At 38.2% G+C, this 14,582-nt stretch overlaps 1 protein-coding gene across 4 annotated transcripts in view; it reads right to left on the reverse strand.

Annotated features, from left to right (window-relative positions):
• The window catches only part of TENM2 (teneurin transmembrane protein 2), a 1,665,603-nt gene that overhangs the window by 64,175 nt on the left and 1,586,846 nt on the right, over positions 1-14,582 (reverse strand). For 3 of the 4 annotated variants that reach the window (XM_051794291.1, XM_051794294.1, XM_051794293.1), the window contains one exon: positions 13,168-13,380. In XM_051794291.1, coding sequence (XP_051650251.1) covers positions 13,168-13,380 — 213 coding nt within the window. The remainder of the gene's footprint in view (positions 1-13,167; positions 13,381-14,582) is intronic. The other variant, XM_051794292.1, reaches the window with a different exon arrangement.

The raw sequence follows: 14,582 nt of genomic DNA on the forward strand, positions 1-14,582 counted from the left end.
CAATTTCAGTGGGTTATATTGTCATTGTTCATTGCTTATACACAGCTGAACTGTTAGCACATTTCAAGGAACATGTTAGAAACTCATAATAATTAGGCTTTTCTTTAGCTAATAACCATTTCTTCAAAGCTGTGAAACCAAGCAGCCTTTTCCCACTACACAGCAATAGTTTGGAGCAGAAAGGCAAGTTCTGCTCTGGCTTGAGCTGCAGAGGATTTCCAGAATGCTCCATGCCATGAAAACCTATGAAGAGAACACCTTGTAACACCAAAATATCACCTGAAGGTCTCTCTCCTGAGGTTTGATGCAGTTTGACTCTATTGAGTTTAAGATCTCCATGGATTGTAATCAAGCAAAGTGAATTTTGGAACGGCTCATGGTTTCAGAGTAAATACATATGTGGGAATGTGCTTAATCAGGCACAGTGCATATCCAATTTACTGCTGCAAGCAGTCAGGAAGTTTTTGTAAAAATCCTTTTTAAGTGGAAAAACTCTCCTGCAGATTAATGACAAAGCCTTTCTCCTCAAGATACAAATCTGTCAGTGCAAGACTTCTAAGTGAATTCTCTACCTTCTTCTCACTCTGAATGAAAAAACTTATTAATTGTAATTATTTCCTAACCTGGACTGAAGTCACCTAGTTCAAGTAAGGGATTGGTAGCAGCAGCCCTGTGAAAGTTCATCTTTAGTAAACCTGTAATCTTTTGTCACAGGACGAAAAACCAGAAGCAACACTGAAGAGAACAGACATTTTCCTTTTCACTTCACTGTCATTAGTTCACTTTTGAGTGACATCTCTCCTCACATTTTACAACATCTTTATCTCAAGCAATAAAATACAGAAAAGGAAATAAATAATTAAGATCTGGGGGCATATTCTGCAAATAACTTCACAAAATCTCCCATTTAATACTAATGGGAACACTCACCTTAAGAAATCAGGTACATTATATATGACTTGATAGAAAGTTTTCCAACTACAATGTTTTATCTCAGAAATGCTGACAAAAATCCTTACTAACTACAAAAGTTGAATAAACAGATGCAGCCTTCAATGGAAGGCAAATATGGTAAATTACTCCATTTCTGCTGAATAAATATTTCCCTATACAAAGCATCTCATACTTTAAACTTTCCATGCAGTAATGCTCTTAAATTAAGTAATGAGGATTTAAGGACTTTCATGGTAACTAGAAGTACAATTACTGGTCTAAGATGACAGAATTTACTTAGAAAATTCTTTGCATATGGAAGATTGAAAGATTAAAAGGAATGGGAAAATAATTAGGTTTTAATAAGCAGTCAATTTTATTTTAAAAAAATTTTCATGTGGTATGAAAATATTAACAATTTCAGGAGACACTTCAGTGTATCCAAAAAGTTTGCTATCTGAGTGATATTTCATACCTACTTAACTCTTTTGGTAAAGTGCATGCACTACTGTTTGAAATTAAGGGTGGGCCTGACCGATTTTAATTCACTTTTTTTACTGAGCATATAAGCAATCAAAATTTTTATAGAATAACTGACAAAAGATTCCAATGAAGAATCATAAAACTGATAACATCTACAGGCCCCTCTGGATCTGAATTAAGGAAGGGTAATGCTTACAAATCTCTGTACATTTCTTATTTCTCCTTCAACCTTTTCGCGATGTGTGCAAGAACAACACGGTAGTTTAGGTTTCTGGTCCACAACCATCTCTGTGAGGAATGCTGCAGGAACAAGGAATGCTGGAGGAACAAGGAATGCTGCAGGAAAAGGAGTGCAGACCCATTTACACAGGTTTTACACTGTCTGTAGTGTAACACTCAGGATTTCCATCAAGCGACTGTTGCCTGTTCAGCCTTTGTGAGGAGTGACCTTGACTCTGATAACCTGTTCTCTAAACATGGAAGACTTTCTCCCTTCTAAATCAATATTCCTGACTTATTTTAGAAAAAGACCCCAAGGTTCAAACATTCAAAGGGCACAAGGAAGATATTTATGGACGGGTTCCATGATAAAGAATCAATTAATAACGATCCAAGGGAGGCAGTAACAAAAAAGCAATTTTACTCCTAGTTTCCAAAGAAGCTAAAAAAAAGATGAACTGCACCTAAAAATCTGTGTCACTATGTTCCCCCCAAACCCAATTCAACTATCTATTAGCAATGCTGTATGCAAGCACTGTCCAAAACACCCTTTCTTTTTTTTTTAAACAAAAAAGGCACATTGACACTGCTTTTTGTGTACTGCTATCAAATTACCCTAAAAAAAAAAAAAAAAGATCAGAATTAATCAGAATCTGCAAACATTTTAACAAAGTCATATTGCACCTTCACTTTTCAGCAGGAAATAATGATCCATGGCTTCCTGCTTTCAGTAATATGTTTCTGGTTCAAATGCAAGTGATTCTGCAGTAAAAAAAAATAGAGAAGAGGAACACCCATCTTCTTTTTCTATAACTGCTTAATTCTGAGCACAACTACCTTCCATTGTAAGACTGCATGCTATAATGCTAATTCCTCTATTAATTTCAGAGAGAAGTGATCTGTAACCCAGCATATACACATTTTGCCTTGCTTTATTAAATGGAAAGCAAAGAAGTCAGATCAGTTTATATTTAAACTGTGTTGAAAAGTGGATGCTTACATGCTATATTAGGGACCGAGTTCTACTCTCTGGTATTCCCAGTGCTTAAAACAAAAAGTCAGTTCTCTCATCTGAACTAATGTGTCTCTGGTTTTAGGGGAATCAGCATCTTCTGGGATGTTTAGTGGTTTGTGTTTGTGCATGTTGAATTTACAAAAACAGCTTCAGTTCTATTCTTGAGGAACTCATTCCACAAGAAACTCAGCAATTCCTTTTGATTCCTAACAATTGGAAAATCACAGTATTTGAAGCAGTAGATCAATAAATCACCATGCTCTTCTTGCAAAAAATGCTATTGCTAACCTGGCATTTTTTTCTTTGCTAATTTGTGCTTTTGGATAATTGTCCTCTTAGTGTTGCTTGTAGCCTCAAATCACAACCTAGCAAACCAGTAATATTTTTCACTATAAACCAATTTAGTTTTTAATTAAAAAGAATGTTTTTAATCACAATTACACCATTATATTTATTTCTTAGCTACCAAAGCTATTATCCCTACTAATTCTCTTCAGAGCAGGGACTGCATCTTGATGCACTGTGGTTCTTTAGCTCAGTTGTTCAGTGCTCTGAAAAACTATTTGAGGGCAAATTAAAACATATGTGGTCTAGATGCACTATGAATCTTACTTATTTTTCACACTCTTGAATAACTTTAACCTTCCAACATCTACCTAAAAAAATCTCATCTGAAATTTTATATTTAAGCAGAATGAATACAGAAGAGATTCATCTTTACATGGATTCCTGTAAAAATACACAAAAATGGTGGAAGTGTATATGCTTTTCAATTATATGAATGATTAACTATGAGTTCGTGTAGTTTGGTCATGCCAAAACAGTTAAAGAATCTTTCCTTGCAGCTATTTTGTTGATATCTTATTTGACAGCATTTCAAAAGCAGGCCACAGTCTATCAATGCTGAGTTGATCAACCTGCTCCACACTGAACTGTTAAAAACTGTGAATAGAAACTAAAAACACAGTGGGATTAGGAAAAAACCATAAACCCTGATGCTGGTGGGTTGTTTGTCAAAATTACAGCTCCCTAGCTGCAGATTGGAGGAAACCCACAGCCTTTTAAAAGGCATTCTGCAATGGAGAAATTACAAATGAGGTGGGTAGGACTTGGGTGCTGTCACACAAACCATGTTTGAGAGAACCCAGAGACTGTTTTACACTTGAACATCTGGGACTCGCTGCACGGCTCCCAATAACCAGTGGGACAGCACAAGAAAAGGCAACACATCCCAGATGTTAGACATCAGTCATGGGCCATAGAACTGGCACATTACAGTAAGGCAGGAGGGAAAATATCTTTTAAGTGCAGTAGAATGAGAGGCAGAAAAGCTTTGCATGGATAAGCAGACAGCCATGTCTCCTCTGCCTAAATTTTCATTAGGGATAATGTTCTGATCCGTGTCACACTGAAGTCTTTGTGGAAGCAAAGTTGCTACTTTTCCATGAAAACTGCTTAACTGTTTAAGAGAGGTACTTGTTTGGAGCGAAATATTTAAATTAAGTGTGTAGCATGCAGTGCTAAGGGTCAGCTCTCAGATTTGAAAATCTTCAGGGAACAGCTGGGCCATGAATCCTTTCTGCTCTAATCCTGTTACTGAATGAAGAGGGAATGACAACAAACACAGTAACCTTAATTTCTCGTGTCCTTCTTTTCCCTGTGGCTTTCAGTATGACTGTGAGCTGCTGGCAGATTAATGAGACACCAGTATTGCTTTGTCTCCATCTATCCCAGCATGGATGTGTTTTGAAGACAACTGACAGGCTGAGATGGAGAGTTATGTGTCAATCAGTATTATATCACTGGAAACACCACAGTAGTATGTGCTGGAAATCGTAGAAATCTACAGTTAGTTACAATTTTTTGGCAGCTATAAATCAGGCAACAGTGACCTCAATATTACTCTAATTATTTGCACTTTCAACATGCAGAGGTGAACCACAACACACGGACCACAACATCAGGCCCAAATGCCTCTAAGAACAATCAAGTTTGTATTTAGCTCTTACATTTCAGTAACCCAAAGTATGTTTGGGCAAATTAGATATACTACATTACATAATGACTTCTGTTGGACAGCAAGCTTTGCTTCTTTTTATATGTATAGAAAAACTATATCTGAACTGAAATAGGCTGAGGCTACCTACAGGAATAATCTCCAGAAGCAATGTTATCCTAATGAGCATTTCATAAGCAGCTCAGAATAGGGATGGAAAGAAAGAAGGAACGAGAGGAAAGAGCTGGATAACATAAATTTTTAAAAAACTTTCTTCAATAAGAAAGGCTCATGATACCTCATAACTCGTGCTCTGAACAAGTCCCCATATTCATTCCTTAAGATCTTTTAAAAAACTGTCTAAGTAAGGGCTTTTAGTGAAAGAAGGACGTATCAATATTCAACATCAGCGTGTATTCATCCTCAGCGAGCAGTTACTGCCCAAGAGAGAGCTGACAGTTTAAAGAGAAGCCTTTCAATGGTTTCGTTTTTCCCTGAAGCCCTAAATAGATCACACAGCAAAATCCTGAACTGACACTTCAGAGGTGCTACAGAGACCATTTTTTCCTTTTTATTTCTGACATTAATATTTTTAATACAACATTAAACTAAGAAAATATTGAGTAGAGAATTTCAAAAGCATCAGATATCTTAGGAAGACAAGTCTCTAACTTCTCTTGCATCCTACCATTAATTTGATGCTAAATTGGCAAGAAGCTGAAAAGGTAAAGCTTTGCACCTGAATAGTTATTCCACAGAGATTGCAGCAGTCAGGCAAAACACATTTGGCTTTATTTGCATCTTCAAGCACGAAAAATTATATGAAACTGATGCTGAAGATGCAAAGATTATACCTAGAGAATGTATAGGCAAGAATGCAAGTGATCAAGGAAAAGGTATCTCTAACAAGAACACAAACAGCAGCCCTCAAAAGGATGGGCAGGTATTGTCCTCTTTTGTATTTCTTTCTTAGGAAGTATAAATATTACATATATGTATATACATATATATCTCTCAAGATCTGGTACTACCTTTCTACCTCTATACAATCCATGTCACTGACCTCTCACAAGCATTCCCGTGCCTTTGTTGTTTTGTATCCAGCAACACCATGTAATTCACTCACTTGCTGAAACTCGGTTTGACACCACAGGGTGCAAAATAACACAGACAATATTATCTGCGGGAGAAGATTGTCTGACGCTGGGAATACTCCTGTGAACAGGAAAATCAGCTCTGCCCTTTCAAAAGTTAGATCAGCTCCTTGATTGATTGCCCTTCCCCTCTTTTTGTGGTCTTTTAAGAGTTCAAGAATTGGCCAGGAAATCAATATAACTCATGTAGAAGCGCCTCCAAAAGGAGAAAAAAAGAAATGTGGTTTAGTTTGGGAAGCTATTCACCAGTATCTGCTGGGTGCATCTTTGAAGTACTAGACATAATGCAGGAAGTTTTGCTGAAAACACACTCATTAAATTTTTTGGGTTAGGAAGGGAAGAAATAAGGTCATGTTCTGCAAATATCCTATAAAAAGAGAGAGAAAAGAGCCACTCAAGTGTTCTGACACTGCACTCTGACATATTTCAGTCATTTACAGGAAGCCCTCAGCAAAGAATGCAAACAGGAAAGTTCTTCCTCATGAATAAGCTTGCCTTTCAGCCAAAAAAGATCCCCAGCTGCCCCGTGTAAATTCTGCAAATGAAAAGGATTTCTGTTTCTAAACTCCCTGAAAGTCAAACCACTCTCACTATATACAAATCTCTAGATTGAATATATTTCCTTACAAATACACATAAGCAGCTTATGATAAAGTAAGTGGGTGCATCTCGTACTTCTGGATTCCTTAGTGCTACGGAAGCTGCTCAGAAAGTTTACTCATCCCTGATCCACAAAATAGCCAAGTATATCTCAGCAGGAATTTGCAAAGTTACAAACAGAAACCAAAATCCCAAGCAAGTACTATCTACATATCTGGGGACTTCAGGGCCAAGGTATTTTATTCAGGAGTTTTGGAGGTGAAATAAAAGGTGACACATTCACAAAACAAAGCACCTCGACAGCAAATGTAGCTGGGACAGATAAGAAGCATCACTTTCCAGGAAGAAATTTATTCAGTAGGAACTTGCACCTTTATTGAAGCACAGAGATGCTGGACTAAATGACCATTTGTCCGACTGATTAGTAAATTTCCTTAGTTTGGGTTATAAAATGATATAACATATGTGACCAAAATACCACTTTATTAGGGAAACTTCTACCTTCTGAGTCTCTCCACGCTTGCACGATGGAAACGAAAATGTGAGTGATGTGCAGGGAACGACAGAAATGGTTGAGAATCTCCGAGTTTGCCTCATGAGGTACCTGCTGCTCCTCTGTTTTGCTGAACAGACACAGGGGGGAACCACCCTACAACACTCCAATGAAAGCTTGGCACCTAAAAGGCTGTATCACAGGTGTGCTTCCTGAGGAACCTGCTACCAGCTGTAAAAAGAGTGGGATAATTGTATCACCCAGGTACAGCAACAGCCAACATCTCTAACATTTCTGGTCGTGTCATCATATATATTACCAACATATTTCTGTACCAACAGTAATGAAAAGTGGTCACGACCCAAATATTCTACACATTTTTCAAATAAAATGAAAAAATGTGTTCCTCCCTCCACAGAGCATGCAATCTAAATTCCTGTCATCCTCGCTAGAGATTTTTTTTATGCCTTGATAGGTTATAAACTGTTACAGATTAATTTTAAGTTAGAAGTGCATTGGAGAAGTCTAATATATCTAGCTCCTTCTAAATTGCTCTTTGTCAGATACGATGGCTTTCCACTGCCTCCTCCCACACACTTTCCATCTCTCCTGAAAATTGCCTCATCTTTGAATCATTACCGTGGTAATTACAACAAGAGAAATCAGTAGTAGAAGAAAAAAAATCCTTGACACAAAGAGCATTATCATGGGACAAAAATATCTTGCTATATCCAAAGATAACACAGTGCTGCATTATTAATGCCCCTATCGATTATTGACTTCATCGTAAGGTAAATAACTAAATCTTTACACTTGTGGGTTTCCTTCCGGTTGACAGAAAATATAAACATGACTAAAAGCTGGAAAGGGCACAGTCATCCCAAAACACTTGGAAGGGGGAAATTTTTACTACACTTTATTTTTTAGTAAAACCAGAGGTGGACTAATATTCACCAAGGGTTCACCTGGGCGAGTCTTCCTGCTTTAAAGGGAGAGCATTGAAAGTATTTACCTGCTGGGTGTAAATTTGTTTGCATCTTTCAGAGTGGCTCAATATCCACATTGACAACCCCATTGTTCTGCAAATACAGAACACACAGATTAGCCTTCTTAGCCGGGTAAATGATCAATTCTACTTCCAAGAGTGGCCTTAGATTCTTAAAGGCAATGAAAGTACAAATCCTAACATAGGCCATTATAAAATAAATTCCTTAGAAGGAATGCTTCCTTTTAAGCTCATTTAAAACGAGACTGAAACGAATTCATACAGCTCACTGACTTTCTAGTGAGCTCACTGCCCCATGGCAGGATGAATCACCTCTCTGCTGTTCCTGACAGATATTTGTCTAAATACTTGTTAAAAGTTGTATTGAAGAGGAGTCCACAACTTGCTTGGACAAACTACCTCAATTTTTCATTTACTGTTACATGGTTTTTCCCAACAGCTAACACAAATATCCTGTACTGGAACTCAAAATTCTTAATCCTGGACACAGAATCCTTTCTTCTGCTTGAACATTTTTAGTGTATCTGAAAATTTTAGGTTATTTCCCACCATGTAGGTGACAGAATCCTGGTTCTTTCCAATCTTTCCTCTTTACTCAAGGCCCTGAAAACATAGAAGGTAAGATAAAGGGCTAAGAGAGATTCCCAAATCCCTTATTTACTGAGGAACACGCCCTACAATTTTGATGTTTTTAGTACAGGGGCCAAGGACTCACTGGGGGAAAGAGAGTGGCAGATCCCCAGCTCCGGAGTTAGATTTCCAAAAGCAGTGCCAAGGCCAGGATTTGTGGTTGGACTCAAGGATCTTAGAAGTCTTTTCCAACCTGAATGAACCTCAGCAGGGTCTGCAGAGATGCACATCACCTGGCTGTGTTGGGTCTAGCAGGGAGGCAGGTGGAGGTTCAGCTGTACCAGGGAGCAAAGCTCATTTGCAGTGAAAAATAAAAAAAAAAGGAACAGAAAATATAAGAACTGTCTGGATCAAAACCTGCTGTAGACAATTCTTATTATCAAATAGCCTTCACTACAATCTTTCCCCACTTTCTGTCGGAAAGGGAATGCTTAACCTACATCTTATGTAGGACGTGAGCAGACAAGAGCAAAGCTTGGGAATACAACAGACAGCCACAAAGAAAACCTCTTATATCACCTTCTGGTGAGAGCTCACCTTAAATGATACATTTTCAGACTTTTAAATTTTACTTGTAAATGTTGAGGATTAAATCCTGATTTCACTGGTCTCCCTGTGAGATTTTCACCAATACCTTAATAAGAGTCACATTTCATGCTGCAGGGATATGAATTACAGATGGAATTACACTTTTTAAATGGTATTTCTGACTGTTTCATAAGATCTCCATATATATCACCCTGTCCTTGGAATACTATCTTGACAGTTTATACACAGAACACCCTCTGCAACCGTTCAAAAACAACAGCTTTAAGCATCCAAATATTATTTTCAGTGAAAGCAACAGATCTGTTTTGTAACAGCCATTTCAACAACACTCAGATGATTCAAGGAAAAACTAAATCCTCCATCTTAAATTTCTGTCATGCAATTGGTCTGAGATTAACAACTTCTATACCTTAGTCTTTCACTTTGTTATTAGTTTTCCAATATTTTTTTCCTCATCTAGATTACCCTCTATTATTTAGTTATAACTTCCTCCATAATTGCAATCAATGAATAGTAATCACTTAATAAACATATCCTGACAGGTCTATTTTTGCACTGGGAAAAGATTAATTTTCTTTATCACCACTCCAGTAAGCAATTTTTTTTTCCTTGCCTGAAGTAGCAAAGTGAACTGCAGTTCTGCTCAGCTACGTACAGGCATCTGAGCAAGACCAGACACCCCTCCTTTCAATTTTATATTATTTGGATGTAGATTTACCAAAATCTGTGTTACTTGGAACATGTATTCACTTTTATTTGCATTCATTCTTATATGTAATAGTGCTGCACACAGGAAAAAGCTGCTTTGCACAAACAGTTTGTTAACACTGAGCTAACACTGCTGTGCTGGGAGGCTTTTCAGAGTGCTTTGCTTAAAAAACAGGTGATGCTGAGAGAAACTGCACTTCTGGTAAATTTTTTGAGCTTAGATACTCAAGATGGAAATGCCAAAGAGTGTGCATTCTGTCAAGTATCTGTTAAAGCCTAATTTGATATTAAATAGAATAACACATCCTGAGTGAACTTTGGATACCTGCAGATTGCTATGATGATTTCTTTTCCACTGCCATGTAAATATAGCACATGAAACTGGTAAAGAAACCCAAACAAATGCATTTTGGTTTGTATGTAGAAACCTGCTTTTCTTTCTCACAGGTCAAATCTATTTGTTCTAAGTGGGCCTGGCCTAAAGTCACTGGAATCACAGCAAGTTTTTCTGCTGACTTCATTTCACACTAGGTGAAGCAAAAAGTGGAAATTCAGAGGAAATAACCTCTCCTACAGCATTCACATTCTTCTCCTTGAAGTCCATCTGGAGAAACTCTCAAATGTCCTGTGAGGTAAGCCTGGCCATTCAGTGCTCCTGAAGAACTAACAGAAGTATTCAAAAACACAAACTGTGAACACGGATGGGAGAGATTCACCCTCAGCTCCTTTACTGTCTTACTCTGGTCTGGCCTGGCTTTGACTTAGGACAAACAGACTGTGCAGTTTGCCAGGTACCTTCCAAAAAGGACTAAATCATAGCTTAAGATTAACAAAATGAAATAAAATAATTAAAAAAAAAATCAAGGTTTTAACACATCAAAAATGCATTCTTGAATATTATCTTTTTAGGGGAACCCTCCTCAGTGAGTAATCCTCACATTAAATGGTGTGCCAAACTTTCAGTTGAAAGTGAAACCCTAAGACAGAGCTTGAAATGAAAGTGAGTTTCTGTAAAATTTAAGTGCACTTCAGTTCTTCACACTACCATTTAAAACGTCTTGAGCAACTCATCCTTGTACCAGGGTATCGACTCACTCTAAGGACAAATTTTCCAGTGGTAACTTCTGGCATTTTTCATACCAATACTGACAAAAATTAGCTTTACCATCCTCATCCTCTGAACTCCCCCTGTGTGTCAGTCCCACGTAACACAAACCAGTGGGGTCATGCTGAGCTGACCCTCTGAACTGAATCCCATTCCTGCTCTGTGCTTTTGTAAATGGCCTCAGGATATGATCATATGAAAATTCTTACTCATACAGGCTTATCACAAGAATATATACCTGTCTACCAACAACAGACAATTTAGGATTGCACTAATCTGATACACCACAACTAGGAGGACATACCTAAATTCTTTGCACCAGTCTCATCCTTGCCACAGGCAGAACCACATTAAGCTTCAAGGATATCTTTCTAACACATACCAAACAAAAGAAGCTTATGCGTATTTTAATCACTTTAGAAGTATCACCCTTCCTCTGGAAAGAATTGATTACATATATCAGTAAAAGGGAAGATATTTAGTTCCAAGCTCTGAAAATTAGACTTAAAAATCTCACTTCAGGGTTCACCAGTTCAGCTTGCAATTTTCAGCATACTTTTGAGATCCTGGTAAAAGGCATCTTTTTGTCTGCACAGTAATGAAGACTTTACATACATTAATTACTTCTAAACATAGGCATATTACTAAGAGATTATAAAGCAAAACAAATTTTGCACAAAGCATGAACTTTTAAAATAAGCAACTATTACAGAATTTAATGAAAAAAAGATATATTAGGCATTTTGTAAAGAACTGAGAAGCACTTAATATGAAAACAAAATGCCTGGATTAATCTAGCAGAGGTGTGTTGATATAATGGAAGTCTGAAAGCAATTATGAAAGAACACTCTGCATCTGTGCTGGTCACAAAGTGTTCAGTCATAAAAGCTTTGATTTAAATCATATTAGCATAGTGTAGCAAAGCATGCAGCACCACAACATCAAAGGATATGCCCCGAAAAGATGTATCAATTGTTATTTTTTTTTCTCCAATAAGAGTATACTTTTAGTTTCCAACTCATGTGTTTATCAGAAATGATTTGTATATCCAGGGAGAAATCAGAGGGGAATGAAAAAGAAAAACAGCTTGAGGGATGCAAGAATCTCACCACACTTTTAAGCAAAGAAATAACAATTCACTTGTAATAAGACTGTCCCATTAAGGTCCCTGATTGCTATTAAAATCTCAATTGACCTGCTCTTTTCTTTGTTAAATTTACCACCTTAAGATAATAAAACCAGCATGACTTTGGATTAGGACTCAGTAGGTTTCTTTTAAGGTATACCTCGCAGTCCTCCAAAAATTTTTTGGAGAAAAGCACCCTTGCCTGAACCTCACATTGACTCAGCAGCTGGATACACTTGTTCCAGATAAATTTGCTCAGACTTTTCAGAGGGGATGTGATCACTGAGAATTTCCCATTTTTGACTTTGGCACAGAGAAAATAACAATTTTCCCCTTTGCTCTGGGTAACTTTTCAAAATAATCCAAATAGACTGCTGGACTGCTTGGAGAGACAAAATAAAGAACTTAATTTAGGAGCAATTAATTCCTCTTCAGAATAAATTTTCTAGCACAGTGGTTGAGAGGGTAGAAAATCACTGCCTTGTGTAAGTGTAACCCTTTTGAACTTCCCAGGTTGAGACATCACAGCTGAGGTGGAACCACGTTGGTCATGGCCCTCTGCACGATGCCAGTGCTGCCCTGAGCAGCAGGACATTAGGGAAGGGGACAGCAGGATGCTGCAGGGCCCACAGGGCCCTCCCACCCTGGCACTGTGTGTGTGCAAACACCATTCCCACTGTCACAGCACAGCAGAAATCCAGGTAGCTGTTTCTGTGCCACCAGGAACACTTAATCCTCCCCCACTTGACCCCTGCTCTGGGTGGGGATGGTGGGGACGTGTTTCAGGTGTGATGTATAACAGCAGGAGAGCACTGATGCATCAGACCAGGAAATTAAAAGAGGTGCCATTCACACAAAGGAATATTTAGTTAAGTTTGAAAATCTTGGCTTAGATGATACCGAGATGAACCATTTGTTACATCTTCACTTACTATTGTTCACTTGCTGTGGAATTTGTTGTTTGTTTGGGGTTTTTTTATCTCTACAAATCATTTTGTTACTGATTTTAAATGATTCCAAGAGCTCACCTGCATTTCACCCACCACACTCCGAGTCAGAGCCAAGCACTAGGGTCCTTAAGGGAACAGCCCATTACAACACACCACAGTAACTATGTTTCTACGATTTATGAAAAGAAAGCAATATGTGCCTGTTTCGGTGCCTGTCGTTTGCCTACCAATGGTGCAGTGCTCCCCATTCCAGCCCTCTCTGCATTCACACTTCCCATCTTTACAAGTTCCGTGCTCCGTGCAGCGGGGGTGACACACGCGCTGGTCGCAGGCCGCTCCCGTCCACCCTTCTTCGCAGCGACACGCTCCGCCCATGCACACCCCGTGGGTGCCACAGTCCACAGAACACACTTCTAGGAGAGAAAAGAAGGGATGATAAACTGATTTGCAGGGAAAAAAAAACCAAAAAAACCACGGAACAAGACCAACACCAACTGGAATTGCAGCGGGTACTTCGGTGGCAGCGGGGCGGGAGCGGCGGCCGAGTCGTGCAAGGAAGGGGAGCAGAAGGGACGTGCTGGGGCTGCAAACTAAGTGCTGTCAAAAGCTGGCCGTTTCATACTCTGAGGAAAACTGGCATTTAACTTTTGCTTTAAAACTAAATCGTATTTAAAAGTTGTTTAAAAAGATCTGCTGGACGGACTGTGCTAGAACTGCGTCCTCTACGCAGATAAAAACAAGTTTCAGAGGTAGTGTCCCCAACGCTGCCAGCAGCCAGAACGGGAGCAGGCAGCTCTGCTTTACTCACACACTGATACATTTCAGTGATAAACATTGCTTTTGCTAAGAATGACACTGAAAATCACTCATTCAGCAGAGAATGGTGGCAGTTCAGGGTCACTTAGACTCTGGGAGCGATGGGTAAAAGACACTTTCAAAGGAGAGATCTTGGATTCCTACTACATGGTCAGTTATATGGTGTCTCACTCCCAAAATTCTACTGCTCTCTGTCAGCTGAAGTTGTAGAAAAGCAGAGGGGTCTTTTGCCTCACATATCACCAAAGAAATGGAGAGTAAAGCTCTCATTCACAAATTTTTCTGTCTGCTAATCCACGAAGCAGAAAACACACATCTTCATATTAATGTCACTGGTGGGGTGTTCTAAGAGATTAATCTTAGAAAATAACTGAATAAGTGTGAAAAATGCAAATATTATTTTGAGAGACTTGCTTTTGGCCTACAGCTCCATCTCAAGGTTCAACTTACAATATAAATGTAAAATTCCCAGTATTTTTCCCCCCCTCACAAATAGAACATTTGCTGTCTTGTCGAATCTGTGTTGTCCTCTGTTGCTCCTTCTGTTAGAATAATCATGTTTTACAACTGTAGCTTTGGTGAGGATGAAAGTTTTAGCTAACGCTTTTGTACCTGCTTTTAAGTGTTACTTAACTTTTTTTTAATATATTATAAAACCTTAATATTATATGAACTTTCATAATAAAATATAAATATATATAAAACTTAGTATTATAAAAACAATATTATAAAACCCTTATTTTTTTAAAAATATATTCTACATACAACTGAAGAGGAAAAAAATACCCTTTATTTGAAA

Source organism: Manacus candei, unplaced genomic scaffold (assembly GCF_025592945.1).
Source record: "Manacus candei isolate 608988 ecotype Guabito, Panama unplaced genomic scaffold, ASM2559294v1 h1tg000037l, whole genome shotgun sequence".
Classification (NCBI taxonomy): Eukaryota; Metazoa; Chordata; class Aves; order Passeriformes; family Pipridae; genus Manacus; species Manacus candei.